The 16,852-nt window shown below is 55.5% G+C and overlaps 1 protein-coding gene across 3 annotated transcripts; it reads right to left on the bottom strand.

The window, feature by feature from the left end:
• Positions 1-1,539: 1,539 nt before the first annotated feature.
• CPT1C (carnitine palmitoyltransferase 1C) lies at positions 1,540-16,564 on the bottom strand. 3 transcript variants are annotated; one of them, XM_036012573.1, is made up of 19 exons: positions 16,314-16,564; positions 15,526-15,680; positions 11,563-11,702; positions 9,758-9,929; positions 9,536-9,637; positions 9,302-9,439; positions 7,930-8,007; positions 7,587-7,694; positions 7,394-7,478; positions 6,881-7,076; positions 6,585-6,767; positions 5,807-5,912; positions 4,714-4,830; positions 4,080-4,244; positions 3,697-3,837; positions 2,913-3,065; positions 2,337-2,450; positions 2,111-2,203; positions 1,540-1,857 (listed from the first exon to the last, which is right to left on the bottom strand). In XM_036012573.1, exons 2-19 carry the CDS (start codon positions 15,664-15,666, stop codon positions 1,672-1,674), a joined length of 2,418 nt encoding a protein of 805 aa, XP_035868466.1. In that variant the 5' UTR covers positions 15,667-15,680; positions 16,314-16,564; the 3' UTR covers positions 1,540-1,671. The 3 variants fall into 3 exon arrangements, with proteins under 3 accessions (XP_035868466.1, XP_028385622.1, XP_035868467.1); XM_028529821.2 differs by having other exon boundaries at positions 3,703-3,837; XM_036012574.1 differs by having other exon boundaries at positions 16,317-16,564.
• Positions 16,565-16,852: the final 288 nt, after the last annotated feature.

Genomic DNA, 16,852 nt, shown 5'->3' with positions numbered 1-16,852 from the left:
TAGAAAGAATAGGATAGGTCTAAAACCAACATATTAAAACATAAGTTAACACTAATCAGTGTGGCCCTGAAAGATTAAAAATATAATCAACATTAAAACTTCATATATATTTGACAAAAGTCATCATAAAGCAACCAAGAATAGTGAAATTAATCAATTACTTGGGGGATTAAAACCGTATAATTCAGTGTCATTAATGACACTCACGATATTGTATGACTATCACTACTATCCATTTCCAGAACTTTTCATCACCCCAATGAGGAACTGTGCCTGTTCAACAAAACCACCTCATTCCCATTCCTCCCTCCTCCCTCCTCCTGGCAACCAGCAGGCGCATCTTTTCATGTGCTTGCTGGCCATTTGTATATCTTCTTTGGAGAAATGTCTATTCAAATCCTCAGCCTGCTTTGTAATGAAATTGTTTGGCTTTGTTGTTGTTGTTCAGCTGTAGGCTTTCTGGATATTAACTCCTGGTGAGACAAACACTGTGTAAATATTTTCTCCCATTTTGTGGGTTTTCTTTTCACTCTGTTGATTGTCCTTTGATGCACAGCTTTTAGTTCTGATGTAGTCCCATTTATTTATTTTTCCTCTTGCTGCCATATGCAAGAAATCATTGCCAGATTCAATGGCATGAAGGTTTTCTCCTGTTTTAAGAGTGTGGTTTTAGCTCTTATGCTGAGGTCTGTGATCCATTTTGAGTTGATTTTTGCATTTGGGGTGAGGTAAGGGTCTAGCTTTGTTCATTAAAATGTGGGGTTCCAGTTTTCCCAGACTTTTGATCCAATTTTTCCACTGAGTGATCTTGGCACCCGTGTCAAAGTTCATCTCACCATATATATGAGGGTTTATTTCTGGGCTCTCTATTCTATTCCATTGGCCCATATGTCTGTCTTTTTAGGCCAGTATCACACAATTTTGCTTACAGTAATGTTAAAATAAGTTTTGAAATCAGGAAGTGTGACATCTCCAACTTTGTTCTTCTTTTTCAAGATTGTTTCAGCTCTTCAAAGTAGAGTGGGTTTTCCTACTTCTGCAAAAAATGCCAGTGGGATTTGGACAGGGACGGCACTGAATCTGTAGAACACTTTAGATAGTCCTGACATCTTCGCAACGTCAAGTTCTCCAGCCCAGGTTCACAGGACGTTAACAATTCTTAATTGCATTAAGTGGCTCACAGGGCGGGCTCACATATTCCTCACACCACCACATTCGTTCCCTCTATCGATAACAACACGTGAACTGGACAAGAATTGGTAAGTGCATTGGAGGTACTGATGAGACACATGCCTGCCAGAGTGCGGACCATTGGTGCCGGGGCTGGGCTGAGAGCACGTGGGATTGTTTCACTGGGATTGGCCTTGGATGGCTGGGTTAGCGAGGCTGGAGGTGGGAATGCAGTAAACCGGGCTGGTAGAAGGGCTTGTCACTGAAGTTGTGATTGTAACTCGGGGCTTGTGGTTGGGCCTGCAGATGGATGGGACCTTCGCTCCTCCTCCGCCCCTGCCCAGCCCCAGAGCAGAGCGATACCACACACCCAGTTCACACATCTTTATTGGACCGGATGTGGGATTTCCAAACCCAGACAGGCTACCTCTGCACAGCACCAGCCCAGCCGTAAGACCCTCCCACTAGGTCCTGGGGAGACCAGCTCCCCACTGGGAGGAATCAAACGTTGGTGGATGGCATGGGTGCCCCGGAGCCCCTAGTGTGGCAGGGCAGAGACCCACACCGGCTCCCCGAGTCCTCCTGCCCGAGCCCTCTGCGCCCTCGCTTCAGACGCTGCCCCTCCTGGAACAGGGAAGCCACATCCAACAGGGCGTCCTCAATGTGCTGCCCCAGCCGGTGGGAATCCTGGAAGGAGACACAGGTCACGTCCACGGGAAGCTGGGAGGGGGCTCATGCGGGCTGAAAAATGAGGGCTGGCGTCCCTGACTCTTGGGTCTGAGGGAGAAAGGGCTAGGCATTGGGAATCTGGGATTATGGGGCCCAGGAGGGAGTCTGGACTCTCGGGGTGTAGGAGAGGAGAGAGCTAGGAATCCAGACTCCTGGGTGCAGAGGAAGGAGGTGGCAGGGTGGTGGTGGTGGGTGTTCAAGTCTGTCTCACCGTTTTTGCGCTTGATTTTTTGCTGGAGATGTGGAAGGTGATTGCGTCATCCCCCATGAAGATGTAAGAAACACCATAACCATGGTCATCGACCTGAAAGGGGATGGAGTGAGTGAGGGGACCCACATATCCCCAGGTCCCCTCCTACACCACCACGCAGGCGTGCAAACCTCCCACCCTCAGCGCCGAGTTCAGGGAGCTGGGGTCAGGGCCCGGGCGCACTCACAGGCCCAAATCCACCCCCGGAGGAAACGTAGTCGGGGTAATTGTGGACGTCAAACAGGTGCGTCTGCTGAACAGGGATCTGACTGGTGGCCAGCTGCCACTGCTCCGAGTGAACCTGAGGGACAGGAGACGGTCACACACGCAATAAAGACAGACCTGCAAGTCTGCACCCCAGGGCTCCACTCCACTCCACAGAGCCCCATCCCCCGCTGACCTCCCGCCCTGGCTGCCCGTTTTTCTTAAATCTGCCCCATCTGCAGCTCTGCCCTTCCCCTTCCTGACCAACACCTCTGGGCTCTCCTCCCTGCACCGCCCTTCTCCCCCTGGCCCCGCCCACCTCATGCCCTCTGCCCCGCCCCTGTCGCCACGACTACCCCCCTTTCTTCTGGCTGAAGGTATCCTTCTCTTCTCTGAGCAGCTTCTCCTGTTTCTAAGACCACACCCCTCTCCCCTGCTCTTCCTCCTTTTCCATCTCTGCCTTCTCCCTTACTCTCCCATCCCGTCTCCCTAGCTGTCCGCTCTGCTGTTACTTCCTTTTTCCAACATCACCCTCCTTGCCCTCTCCCTGTAGCCCAACCTGGTCCAGAAAGGGCGACTGCCGGTGGAGGAATTGGGAGACAATGTAGAGGGCGAAGAGGTGGCGGTCGACCCCCTGTCCGCTCATTGCTGCCTTCAGCAAAGCCTGGTGCTTATCCACCGCCAAGCGGAACAGGGCAAGGCACTGTGGGTCCTGGCGTCCCCAGGGAGGGCACGGATCATGGAAAAACAGGAAGTGGGCTTATTGCTGGGGTCTGTCACACCCCTGGCCTCCACCCAGCTTGCAACATCCCTGCAAGGCAGAGACAGCAACTTTGTTTTACCGAGGGGGACACAGGTTCAGTGAGGGGGGATGCCACTTGCCCAGGGACATACAGGAAGGTGGAATGCCATGGGGTCCCAGGGCTGTCTGATTCTCCCCAACTCCTTCCATTGAACCACACAGGCAGTGGGGAGAGGGAGCAGCGGGGCCTGTGGGTCTGAGCAGTGAGGTTACACAGGGAGCATGCACCATGGCGCCAGTGGAAGTCACAAGGTCACGCAGAGGTTAAGTAATCAAAGAGAGCTGCCTGTGTGGCAAAAGGGCTCCCTCCAGGATGCTCCCCCGGGGCCCTGGGAGGCCCGCATTAAAGCGTGTATCACGCTGTGCTGGGCTGTGTCCGTTTCTCCCCGTCAGCCAGCTCCCTGAGCCCAGAGGCCAGGCCCGGTTCCTCCCCGTCCCTAGCGGCACTCATGGGGCCCTGGCCCTCCGAAGGTGCTCCAGAAGCGTCTGGGAATGTACGAGAGAGGACGTGGGAAGGACCGAAGCCTCCGCCGAGGCTCACACCCACTGTCTTCTCCTTGTCCGCCATGGCTCTCACGAAGAGGCAGGCTTCCCTGGTGCAGGGCCGCACCGTCTCCGTCCGGCCTTCCAGGAACAGGCGGGTCATGGTCGACTCGTAGGTCAGGCAGAACCGACCCCTGTCCTGGGGGAGAAGGAGAAGAGGAGCCTGTCACTGGGCCTCAGGCAGTCTGCACGGACTGGACCCACCTCTGGGCCCCGGGGCCCCTGCCGCCCAGGACTGCTTGGGGGAGAGAAGCCAAAACGGTGGACCCCCAGGGGCCAGGAAGAGTCACGAGGGGAGCTGACAAGGCTGGTCTCAGTGAGGGGGGGACCAGGGAACCGAGGTCCTGAGAGGAGATGCTGGGGTCCGGACACCCAACTGACCCGGAAGTGGGCCAGCTGCAAGGCCACCTGGAGGAAGCTGTTTGAAGACAGGTGGCAGCGTCTGATGAAGCTCTTGCCAAAGTGGGAGAAGGGAAAGACGTGGCAGTCGATGTCTCCAGACAAGGTCTTGGCTGCCCTCAGGGCGAGAGAGATGGAGCGATGGATCTGCCCGAGAAGGAGTTGGGGAGGGGTTAGAGGGCGGGGTAGGTAGGTTGGGAGTGGGGCTGGAAGAGGCCAGGGGAATGGAGTCAGGGTTGGGGTGGACAGTGGAAACTGGGAAAAGACAGGAACGGAGCTGAGGGGCTAGGCTAAAGATGGAGAAGGGGTGTCACTGAGGGTCGGGCTGGGGCTGGGGCTGGGACCGGGGCTGGGATGGAGTCAGGGGGAGGTTTCAGCGGGATCTGGTGGTGGGAGCAGGGCTGACTAGAGGTGAGGCGGTGGTGTTGGGTGGGGATGGAGTTGGGAAGGGCCTGACAGGGAGATGGGGCTGGGGTTGGGTTGGGGGTGGCATTGGTGGTGGGGCTGGGGTTAGCGTTGGGAATGGGGTTGACCTCGAGGTTGAGATTGGGGATGGGGATGAGTCAAAGCCAGGGATTTGGGGGCTCCAAAGATAGGCCTGGAACCCCAGACTCACCTTGTCTGGAAGGTCCCAGTGCAGCCGCTGGGGCTGGGGAAGCGAGGGGTCGGGGGGCCCCTTGCAGTGGCCGTCCACAGAGTAGCCCAGCTGAAAGCATTCTGTGGCCAGAGTGAACTGTGTGCAAACGGAGGCAGTCAGAGCCCCTTCCTCTCCCCGGTCCAAGGGCCATCTAACCAGGGACCTGTTTTATCAATCCTCTCTGGGCATGGGGCCAGTCCCTGAGAAGGAGAAACCCCTGATGTTCACAAGTGGGTTCTCAGGTTCAAGTTCACTGAGAGCAGGACCGACACTAACACCCAGCTGGTGCTTACTAACCCTTTCTTCCCCTCCAATTGAGCACCTACTACCTCCAGCCTTCCATTTCTCTTTATCTTACTACGGGACACCTCCTCATTTAAAGGAGATATGCAGATGCCCTGGCTGGTGTGGCTCAGTGGATTGAGTGCAGGTCTGCGAACCAAGGGGTCACCGGTTTGATTCCCAGTCATGGCACATGCCTGGGTTGCAGGCCCGGCCCTCAGTAGGGGTGTGTGAGAGGCAACCACACCTTGGTGTTTCTCTCCCTCTCTTTCTTTCTCTCTCCCTACCCCTCTCTAAAAATAAATAAAATCTAAAAAAAAAAAAAAAGACTAAATAAAATAGAGACATGAAGGCTCTCAGGACTGGACACGATTTAGAGATAAAAGAAAAACCAGCCCTTTCTTCTGATGAAGGGGACACATAGGCCCAGAGGAGGGGAGTAACTTGCCCAAGGTCACACAACCAGCCTGAGAGCTGAAAGGTGGTTCCGATTCAGTGTGCTGTGACTGAAAGGCCTCACATTCTGGTCCCAGAACATTCTGGATTCACATTCCCGCTCTGCAACTCCTGGCTCTGGGAGTCTGGGAAAATCACCTCCCTCCTTGGAGCCCCAACTACCCATGTGTCAAAGGAAGGTCATACTCCCGGACCCCCTTCTGTGCTGGGCGGCCCTGGTCCGCTCTCTGCCCCTCTCTGAGCCTCTGATTTTCCTCTCCCTAGAGAGCAAGGTCTTTGGAAACTGGGGTGGCGGTGCCCCAGGGCGGGGGGCGGGGGGGGCTGGCTGCCCTACCTCCCACATGTGCCCTGACGTGGGGCAATCTGCCCACGAGTGCTCCACGCTGAGGCCCAGCTTCCCATTGGAGAAGACGATGAGGGTGAAGGATTTGTCGTACCAGCTGCAGGCAGAGTTCAGAGGGGTCACCAAAAAGCTGGCCCCAGGAGGGAACCCAGCATGCTCCGAGGGACTTGTGGCGAGTTCAGGGTAGGTGGGTTTTTCCGGAATCAGGGCTGGTGTGGGGACCTCTAAGAGGGTGGGGTCCCCGCCTGGTGGTTCTGGATGGGTGCAGAGACGTGTCTGAGGTTTGAAGAGGTGGGGGATTTTGAGGGAATGCACTGAGAAAGGTTCCAGGCTTACAAGGTGCTGGAAGTTAGGGAGACTTTCCCAGGGGCCTCAGAGATCAGAGTGATGATGGGGGGGGCGGGCATCTGAGAAGTTATCTGAGGATCTCTAGGTCTGGGGGTCCCAGGTCTGGGGTCCTGGGTTTGGGGTGCCAGCATTTGGGCCTGAGGGTCCCGTGGTTCTGTGTCTGAGGTTCCCCAGACTTGAGGTTCTGCCTCTGGGGAGACTGGAACTGAGGGTCCAGGTCTGAGGTTTGGGGTCCCAGGGTCTGAGGTCCTGAGCCTCGGGATTCTCTGGATCAGAGATCCCCAGGTATCTGATCAGGGGCCCTCATATCAAGGAGGCCCCTGGATCTGGAGATGCCCCAGGTTCTGGGGCCCAGGGTCTGCTTGTCTAGTGTCCAGAGTCTCAGGTTGCAGGTCGGGATGAGGTCCCAGGGCTCACCCACCGGTCGTGACCGTTGCCGGCCAGCAGAGCATGCGCATAGGCATCCAGCGACGCTGCGGGGTCCTCCCTGGTGAGACCCGCAGGCTCAGAGTCCAGTGACACAAAGAACGCGGCCCCTTCCACAGCCTCCAGGGCATCCTCTGCCTGGCTCTCCAGGGACCGTCGCACCTGGGCCCACATGTCCCTGTTGGGGGACGCGCCTGAGCCCTTCACCCTGCCCAGCCTCCACTGGGCTCCCAACCCCGTAACCCCAGGGTGCTGGCTGGGCCTCTGAGCCCCCTGGCCTCCCATCCACACCTGGGAGCTGCGGTCAGGGCTGCCAGATGCTCCTCATGGGGGCAGGCAGGTGAGGGGTCATCCAGGATTCGCTGAAACTGCTGCTCCAGGGCCCGCGGGGAGAGCAGGCCGCTTTGGGAGTGGGTCCCCACACGGAAGAATCGGCCTCGGTGGAAGACGGCCACGTGTCGGCTGTCCTGGAGGTGGCGGATGTGGTCTTGGGGTGGCATGGGCAGATGTGTGGAGACCAGGAAGGTCAGAAACATTATAAGATAAAGAATAGCAACCACTTATTCTGAGGCACTTCCATGTGGTATGCACTGTTCTAAGCTCTCATTGATTCCACGCTCCCCTATGGTTCCTTATTATCTCAGTTTAGAGATGGAGTAACTGAGGCCCAGAGAGGGTAGTAATTTGCTCAGGGCCACACAGCTAGGGAGAGGGGCTGGGATTCAACCCAGGCAGGCTGGCTCCCGTGAATATACTCAGCTACAACACTGTTCCGCCTCAGTCAGGAGGGGAACAGGGCCTCACCTTTCTGGACCCCTGGAATACGCGTGGTGTTGAATATCCTTTCATACTGAGCAGAGCATAAGGGCCGCATTCCCATCAGCAAAGTCTGTAGGAGATGGACCATGGGCTCGTGAACTGGCCCCCAGGACCCACGTGTGTCCCCGGCTAGGGGACCACGGCCTCTGTCTGCAGCCCACGGAGGCGGCCCCCTTACCGGCAGGATCTCCTGGCGGTTCAGGCGGTGGCGGTAGAGGAGTAGGGCGTGGACAGCGTTCCCAGCGCGAGCAGCCTGCACTGGCGTGGGCGTGACGTACAGGAAGTCCTGGGGACCATTGGAGAGGACAGCAAAACACCTGGGGTCAGGTTTGTCCCAGGTGGGGACACTGACCCCCACACACAGGTCCTGACCCCAGTGGGAGGGCGGGTGGGGAATTCCGGACTGTGATCTGGGTCACTGACCCTACACCTCACATTCTACCCAGACATCCCAATCCTAGACCCAGGAAGTGCGACCCCCACCCCCTCCCCAGCTCCTAGCCCCCTTCTTCCCTTCTCACCATCATGTAATAGTTGCTATTCACCATCAGCGAGTTCCGGGAGCGGAGGTACACAAATTCTTCCCACCAGTCACTGACCTGGGAGGGGCCAGAGAGAGACACTGCAGAGGTGGCTGGGGCCAAGGTGCGGGGGAGGGGGTGGGAGACAGTGGGAGGGTTGGGTCACCCAAGACTGTGTTCACAGGCGTCAGTGAGATGGACAAGAAATAAAGGGAGTTGATCAACTCTGGCTGGTGTGGCTCAGTGGATTTAGTGCCAGTCTGTGAACCAAAGGGTCCCCGGTGCAATTCCCAGTCAGGGCACATGCCTGAGTTGTGGGTCAGGTGTCCAATAGGGGATGCGTGAGAGGCAACCACACACTGATGTTTCTCTCCTTCTCTTCCTCCCTCCCTTCCCCTCTCTCTAAAAATAAATAAATAAAATCTTTAAAAAAAATAAAGGCAACCATCCTTAGCAGAGCCCAGGCCTCTCCCACCACCCCACAACCACCTCTCATGACCAGCCCCCCTTCCATTCCCAGAGTAAAGCCTCCTTGCTTCCAGCCCACACCTATCAACTTCCCCACTTCCTCACCTTCGCTCAAGCCGTGCCTTCACCAACCTGACAGATTCAGATCCCCTTTGACCCTCAAGACAGCCCTCATACCCTCTCCTCCTGGAACCCCCTGGGTCCTCTCGCCCAGCCGCGGCCTCCTCTGACCCCAGACACTGACCCTTCCCTTGTCTGTCCTGTCATTGCCCCCGCCCCCCCACCTGCACACCCTGCCTGGCAGCGATTTCTGGCCATTTACGGGCGGGCACCTTGTGAGCGGAACTTTGGGGCTCTATGCCTCAGTTTTCCACGGTGCTCAATTCCTTGTGCCAATCAAGGGTCTAGCTCCTGCACTCAGAGTAGAATCCCATTTGAGGAAAGTGTTTCCTTGAACAGAGAGAGGGTAAAGGGAAACTATTCTGGGGGCGGGGCTTACAATGTTGGCTGGCCAGGGTCGGGCAAAATGTTTGGGTCCCGGAACTGTGGTTCAAATACTGGAGGGTTAAGGGCAGAGCTCCGAGTGTGGGCGGGTCCCGGAGGTGGAGTTTGGATTATTGGCAAGTCTATTAGAATGTGGGAGCATGGGGGGAGGGCACGAGACTGTTGGCAGATAAGAAGACTGCTCCGAATACTATGGAGTACAGAGGAGCTTGGAATATTGGAGCATCTAGGGCTGAATTTACATTATTGGAGTGTGGGGGCGGGGCTCAGAATATTGAGCATGGGCGGGGCTCAGAATGCTCCAATCGCTTCAGGGCCTGAGAGTTGTGGGTGGGACGTAGGGCGGGGCAAGGTCAGGCCAGGGGGCTCAGAACCTTTGCCTTCCCAAAGGGGGACTCACGTAATTGGACGCCCACCAGGATTTGAGCCGCAGGTACCACTGCAACAATGACGCCTGCAGCCTCAGGAATTCCTGCGCTAGGCCCGCCGTCCAGTCGAAGTCCTCGTCCGAAAGGACAGGCCGGACAGATTCCAGGTACTGAGGGAAGAGGCGGAGAAGGGGGTAGGTCAGACGCCCCTGCCCGCCGCGCCCACCTCGCCCGCCTCCCTTCCCATCCCCGGGTACCAGGCCCACCTTGCGCACGGTGTCCTGCACGGAGGGCACGGGCTGGCGTGGCAGGGAGCGCTGATAACTGAAGAGCATCGGGTGTCGGCCCGAGAAGATGCGGACCAGGGCCTGGAGGGATGTGGGAAGTACTGGGTCCTTAAACCCCTCACTGGGTCTGGGGACCCGGTGGGCGGGAGGTGTAGGGCAGCCCACAGAGACAATGGGACTGGGGAGGGACCCTGCACCTACCAGCCAAGTCTTGGTGGGTGAGGACATGGCTCCGTGGGGTTCAAGGAGCCAGCCGTGGTAGGACAGAAGCAGCCTCAGAGCCACGTGAAGCGTGAAGATCAGGGCTCCCCACAGACAGGAAGCAAACAGTGCGGCAGCTAGGAGCCCCCGAAGCCTGTGATGCTGTCCACCCCTGCGGGAGAGAAAGAGAGGATGGGTCTGTGTCTCCCCACCTCAGAATCCCCTCCCATCCAGCCTCTGCCCTTCCTCATATTCCCTGACTCTGGCTGCTGGAGGCTGAGCTGGTAGAATCAGGGTCCATCAGAGAAATCCACTCTCCTCATTTTGTGAAGTAGGCATGGTCCTCTCTGAGAACCCTCCTCCCAGGACTGTGGGGACACCCGGCTTCCAAAATCGCTTCTCGTGGAAATTGGTAGGTGCCCAATAAGTGGTACTTTTATTAAGGGGACACCTTTTCTTCCCAGTTAGCATGTTATACCCTTCAGTGTGGCCCTTGGACCTGCAGCACTGGCACCACCTGGGGGGCTGGCTGGAAATGCAAAGTCCTGGGCCCCACCCAGCCCTGGTAAGTCAGAATCTGTTGTTGTGGGGTCCAGCAATCTCTGTTGTTTAGTTTTTTTAATTTTTTATTTATTTATCTTATTTTTTAAAGATTTTTAATTAATTTACTTATGTTTAGATAGAGAAGGGAAGGAGAGAAACATCAGTGTGCGGTTGCCTCTTGTGCACACCCGTACTGGGGACCTGGCCCACAACCCAGGCATGTGCCCTGACTGGGAATTGAACCAGACACCCTCTGGTTCTCAAGCTGGCGCCCCATCCACTGAGCCACACCAGCTAGGGCTTATTCATTTATTATCAGAGGGAGGGAGAAAGAGAGGGAGAGAAACATGTGTGTGGATGCCTCTCAATTGCCCCCAATTGGGGACCTGGCCCACAACCCAACAATGTGCCCTGACTGGGAATCAACCGGTGACCCTGTGCTTTGCAAGCCAGCGCTCAATCCACTGAGACACACCAGCCAGGAAATCCATGTTTTAACAAGCCTTCCCAGGTGGTTCCCAATCAAACTCAAGTTTAGGCAACTCCTGTCTACAGAGAACCTACACGTCTGCAAGTTACGAAGAGACCAGGGAGCAAATCCCACCGGGAGGACTTAAGGCGAATCGCTCCCCTCTGCAGACTGGGGGAATCTAGCCTTCCTGGAAATGTCTACCTCTGTTCCAAGAGCTGCCCTCTGGGGCTGTCCGCACAAAATCTGCCCTCCTCCCCAGGGAGATTAATCCAAGGATTAGAACCTGTCGCTTCACTGCCTTCTGATTGCCGAAGCTCTCCCGAAGGTGACAGCGACAACTGCAATATTACAACCAGTCCCATGTAACGGCCTCCTGGCTCTGGACTGCATATGCCACATGCACGATTTTAATTTTTCCAACAACCCTAAGAAGCAATTATTATTATCCCCGTTTAGCAGATGAAGATGCTGACCCCTAGATTGAAGCCTCTCACCTGAGAGCACACCGGAGACTGGCAGAGTTCACACTTGCATTAGTCTCTATAACCATATCCGGACATTTTTTAGTTTGTCAGCATCCCTCTTAACAAAGAGCAGCCAGGATGGAAAGTGTACAGAGAGGAGAGAGGAAATCACCTCCTTTTTTACGGATGCTGTACCTTTGTTTATCTGTCCCAGAGTAGGTCTCATTGGCTGCTTTCCTTTAGCAGACACAGCACACCGACAGAGAAACTTGCTGGGAGAAGGGAAAGGGAGTAGGAAGGCTGCTGGGCTGAAGCGGGGAGCTCACCAGTCTGGCAGCAGCTCTTTAATCTTCTCCGTCAGTCCTAGGGAAGGGTCCAGTTGGAGGAACCAGGCAAGCTGGATGGCGCTGAAGAGGAAGAGCCAGCTGAGGGGGCTGGCAGGGAACACGCCAGTGAGAAAGTCGTTCTGTGGGGAAGAAAGGGCATCTGTTCAATCCCATCTCCTAAGCACACGCCTGAGGCATGGACTGAGCACCCAGCGCGAGCTGGGTCCCGAGCTGGGTGAAGTCGTGGGGCAGCCCGATGGGAGTCAGACCAACCAGAGACAGAAGCAAAGCATGCAACTGAGCAGAGAAGGATCCCAAACTCCCCCACAGTCTCCCTTTGGTGCCTCATCACATCACAGGACACACCTGGGGAGCTGGTGCATACTCTGTTGAGCCCTCCCACCGAGATCTCCCCTAAAACTCCTGCCTTTAGACAATAGATAAAAACCCTTAAGACAAAGGGCCCAGTGCACACTCCCCCTTAAGCACACCCACACCCCGACTTTCCTTGGCCATGTACTTTTTGCTTTTCCTAAACTCTAAGTGTCCCCATGAGACTTCCAACCAGGGGACCAGTGGGCAGCGGCAGCTCACCCCAAGCTTACCCTCGAATCTGTCTCCAAGGCCCTCCCTTTGCTTTGTGATTTGTCTCCTGTGCCCACACAGCAAGCATGCCTCACCGCCGCAACTGCAACTTGTCTCCTGAGTCCACGCAGCCCAGCATGGCTCACTCCTCTCTCTCTGTGACTCCCTCTCCTCCGTCTAGGCAGCCCAGCCTAGGCTCACCCCTGCTGCTATGATCTTGCTTCTTCTGTCTTAAGTCCTTCCTTTGTCTCACCGCCCCAAGCTTCCGTAAGTATAATCTCAACATCGCCTGGACTCGTGTTGTGAAATCTTTCCTATGTGAACTTAGGAACCCACACATTCCAGATCATGCCAGGACAGACCTGCCTCGGTTTTGATCCCTTTGTGGTGACAAAGAAACTGAGAAGGAATTTTGAAGAACTCACCCAAGGCCACACAACCAGGAAGTGGTGGAGCTAGGATTTGAACCTAGGTCCTCTGGCTCCAAACTCCACCATCAACCACTTAAACTGTTGGACGCCTTGGGACCCTAATGCAGCAGGATGCCCAGTCACTACAAGGTACCGACCTCTGGGGTCTGTTGTCTCCGCATCTGGAACCGTGTCCTCTTGCCGATGGACTACCTGTGTTGTGCTGGATACCATGCCACGTGCTTGGCCCACTTCACACAATTCACCCCAACCCGACAGTACCGGTACTGGGACCACATTCCAGAGAAGCAGCCCAGGACAATGGGCATCGTCATGGCTCTAGAACCAGACTGCTAAGTCGGGCTCTGCCTCTAGTTCTGCATCTTAACAGCTGTGTGACTTTGGTAAGGTGAAAGCACCTCTCTGGGATTCTATTTACTCATCTGTAAAATGGGACTAATGTAGGTCTACCTTAGAAGGCCCTAATAAGCAGTAGATTTAAAGGGCTTGGTTAGTATAGAAGAACCTGGGACACAGTGCAAGCCAATGTGATTGTAGATATGTGGAAGCAGCCCTGGCTGGTGCGGCTTCATTGGTTGGGGCATCATCCCGTAATTGAAAGGTTTCAGGTTTGATTCCCAGTCAGGGCACATGCCTAGGTTGTGAGTTCGATCCCTAGTCCAGGTGCAAACAGGAGGCAACTGATCATTGCTTTGTCTCACATCAATGTTCTCTCCCTTCCTCTCTCTCTAAAAGTAACAGATGTCCTATGGTGAGGAGGGAAGGAAGGACGGACAAGCCCAGAGAAGTCACTGTGCCAGAGGTGACACAGCACCTACGTGGCACATAAGAATGGCAACACTGGAGTGGTCACTTCTGTGAGCCAGGCCCTCTGCTTAGAAAACGAATGCTAAAAACACCCAGCATTCGGCAGCAATGGGCAACGTTCACATTTCATAGACGCAAACACTGAGGCTTGGCAAAGAGGCTGTAGAATCACAGCCCTGGTGTTGCAGAGGGCACAGCCCTCACCCTGGGACCACCCTGGGACCACAGCTTCAGGGTGGCTCCCGGGGTCCCAAAGGAACAGAGAGGAAGGACAGGAGAGCTCCAAGTGGCCATCGGGGAGACGGGTGGCTATGGGATAGAAAGGAAAGAGTGATCGTTATTACAATTATCATTTAATACTGATGTCAAGATGTGGTGCAGGCCGTTGGCCGTAGGAGACATTGGACTCTGCAAAGGGCTTCAGGTTTTTCCTCTTAGGCAGAGGCGCCAGTCAAAAATCCTCGACAATGCAATTCCAGTCCATCTATGAGCACAGAAATGAGAACAGTGGCTGCCTTGCAGTGATGGGGAGGTGGGAGGTGGGGTGTGGGGAACGCTGAATGGAAAAGAGCTGAAAGGAACATTCTCGAATGGTTGGTAATGCTATGTTTGTGGGGCGTTGTTTACAGAGGTATTGTGAAAATTCACTGCACACTTAAAAAATCTATGCATTGTCCTGGATGTAATTATGTTTTAGTTTAAATGTAATTGCTTATTTTTCTTCTTGTTTTTTGAGATTTTATTCATTTATTTTTAGAGAGTGGAAGGGAGGAATAGGACAGAAATATCAGTATGTGGTAGCCTTTTCTGCAGCCCCTACTGGGGACCTAGCTCGCAACCCAGGCATGTGCCCTGACTGGGAATTGAACCGGTGACCCTTTGGTTCGAAAGCCAGCACTCAGCCCACTAAGCCACACCAGCCAGGGCTGGTTTTTTTCTTCTTTCTTGCAAGCAGAACTCCATGAGTGAAGGACTCTGTCTTGCTCCCTGTGGTATCCTCTGTGTCAGGCCCCGAACAGTACTCCACAGGTATTTGAATAAAGAACGATGTTCTCAAACTCTAACACTGCCCTGGCCAGGTGGCTCAGTGGGTTGCAGCATTGTCCCCTACACCCAGAGGTTGCAAGTTCAATCCCAGTCAGGGCACATTCCTAGTTTGTGGGTTCCATCCCTGGTCCCCTATTGCGGCCCATGTTTTTCTGTCTCACTTCTCTCTTTCTCCTTTCTTCTCTCTCTAAAAAATCAATAAACATATCCTTGGGGGTGAGGATTGAATAAAAAACAAAAAACCTAACACTTACTTGGCACTTGCCATGGGCTAGGTACTTTGTCCAGTGCTTACCTGTAAGAATTCATTTAATCCTTGTGACTGTCCTGTGAGGAAGGGGCCGTCATTACCCCTGTTTTACATGTGGGAAAACTGAGGCTCAGAGAGGAGCACTTGCCCAAGGCCACACAGCTAGAAAGTGACAGAGCCTGGATTCACACCCAGTCCTGGCTGACCCCACGGGTGTTCAAAGAGGAGGCGGCCAGCAGGGAGACTCTGTGTGTAGACTGTTCCAGAGTTCTAGAGGCAGGCACCCAGGAGCAGACACGGGTTCTGGTTAGATGGTAGGCACCGGCTTTCTAGAGCCAGGTGGGAGCAGGAGTTGGGCGTCTCCAGAACGGGGTGGCAGGGTTTGTAGTGATGCAGAGCACAGAATACACATACTGGAGGCTCACAACCTGGAACAGGGGCCTTCGGGCGCCTTCTTGGGGTGTGGGCTACCTAGGATCTTGACTGGATCTTGGGGCTCTGGATGGGGGAGCACCTGGTTAAAGCCTGGAGATGAAAGGGAAAGATGAGAATTGTCCCATGGGAAGGGGACTGAGTTCTAGAGACTGGGGTGGAAGTTGTTTTGGGGGCGTGGAAAAAGCTGAGGGGGATGTCCCCGTACTGGGTGCAGGAGGCAGATAGGGGCTCCCTGTAGGTGAGGCTGAGAATCCCTGAAGTGAGCCACAGACCAAGAAATGGCTTTAAGTAGTCCTGGGAGTGGACATCAGAATTCCCAGGACTGGGTGATCCCAGAAGCGGGCCTCAGGCATCCCGGAAGCAGGTAGCTGGATTCCCAGAAGGAAACCAAGCCACAGTCCTCCTCACCCAGAACCGGGACAGATGCCTCTTCCAAGAGCGCAGTCCGGACAGGTAGATCTCTTGCAGCACCGGGCCGCCGGGCTCTGCTTCCGCCCCGTCAGAGGTCAGTGAGCGTCGGAAGCCCGCAGCTTGGCGCGCTTCAGCCATGTCCCCCTAGACCCCTGGGAGGACAGAGGGCCATTCTCTAAGTCCCCAGACCCCTCCTCCCGCAGACCGAGGAATATAGGATTCCAGCTCCCCCTTTCTGAAAAGCGCCTGAGGGAGCTTGTGGTCCAGGCCTTACACTCGTGTTGGGAAGGGACCTCAATTGGGGACCCCTGGGAACGCATACAGAGGCAGGAAGGATAACGCATGTTAACCCCTCTTGTGACTCTGCTCAGAATGTGGTGCGGGGCCAGCATCTCGCCTAAATACAGGACTTTCAAGATTGGGGGTGGAGGGTGAGTTCTGAGAAAAAGATTAGTCTTAGACCCGTTCGAATCGAACACCTGCCGGACGCTGGCACTGTCCACCCCATTTCCGTTTTCCATGCCAAGGCAGGAGTGGGGTGGGGGTGGGGGAGCTGTCTCTAAATTCATCCTCGCTGGGATGGCCCAGGGTCCCCTCCCCCTCAACCAGGGCTGGAGGGGATGGGGGAGGGAGCGCCCTACTGCGCATGCCTGGCAGTCAGGGATGCTGAGGCTGTGAGCCGAGGCAAGCTTCGAGAACAAGTGATGGAGAGGCTTCTGCGCCCACCCCAATACACAGGCCTCCAGCCCCCGCAATAGCTCGGGCCCCTCAGGTCCGGTACTTACTACGCTGAGTCAGGGGTCCGCCGGTCGGATCCTGGGACCAAGCCCCGGTACACCTCCCTGACCCTAGAATTTAGAGCTCCGGACCCGCCTCCCACTTGCGTCTGTCCAACCCAGTGCAAGGAGTCCAGGACTCGGTCGACGGGCCTCCGGAGCTCCTGCCTGTCCCGGATTATCCAGCATCCAGGAACCCCGGTATCTCGCTCGCGTGTGCCTCCCCTGGTATTCCAGTGCCTGGCTTTATCCCCGCCCCCTTCCAATCTCGGCCTTCCATCCCCTCCTCTTCCAATCCCTCCGCGCGCTACACCCGCCCCCTTCCAATCCCAGCGTCCAATCCGGCTCCTCTGTCCCTTCTCTAGCCTCGTCTCTGTCTACCCCGCCCTACTCTCCACCATTTGGCTTCCTCCGTTCTACGCAGCATCTGTCACTTGAGCCCCAGGTTCTTGGGCTCCCCAGTCCCCTTTTTTTCAAGGAGCCCGCCCCGCTCTCTTCAGGGACCGAGGCTCAGCTTGGAACTCACGGCCTACCTCTGGGTACACTAA

The sequence above is a fragment of the Phyllostomus discolor genome, chromosome 12 (assembly GCF_004126475.2).
Source record: "Phyllostomus discolor isolate MPI-MPIP mPhyDis1 chromosome 12, mPhyDis1.pri.v3, whole genome shotgun sequence".
In the NCBI taxonomy this organism is placed as follows: Eukaryota; Metazoa; Chordata; class Mammalia; order Chiroptera; family Phyllostomidae; genus Phyllostomus; species Phyllostomus discolor.
This window is presented reverse-complemented; position numbering and strand designations above follow the sequence as displayed.

Bases quoted from the DNA above. Each gene is read 5' to 3' on its own strand.
- CPT1C (XM_036012573.1), bottom strand. From the start codon at position 15,666: ATGGCTGAAGCGCGCCAAGCTGCGGGCTTCCGACGCTCACTGACCTCT. The intron at 9,638-9,757 runs GTAGGTGCAGGG...ACATCCCTCCAG, and splicing joins CACCCACCAAGACTTGGCTG to GCCCTGGTCCGCATCTTCTC. The intron at 2,451-2,912 runs GTTGGGCTACAG...CCTGTCCCTCAG, and splicing joins AGTCGCCCTTTCTGGACCAG to GTTCACTCGGAGCAGTGGCA.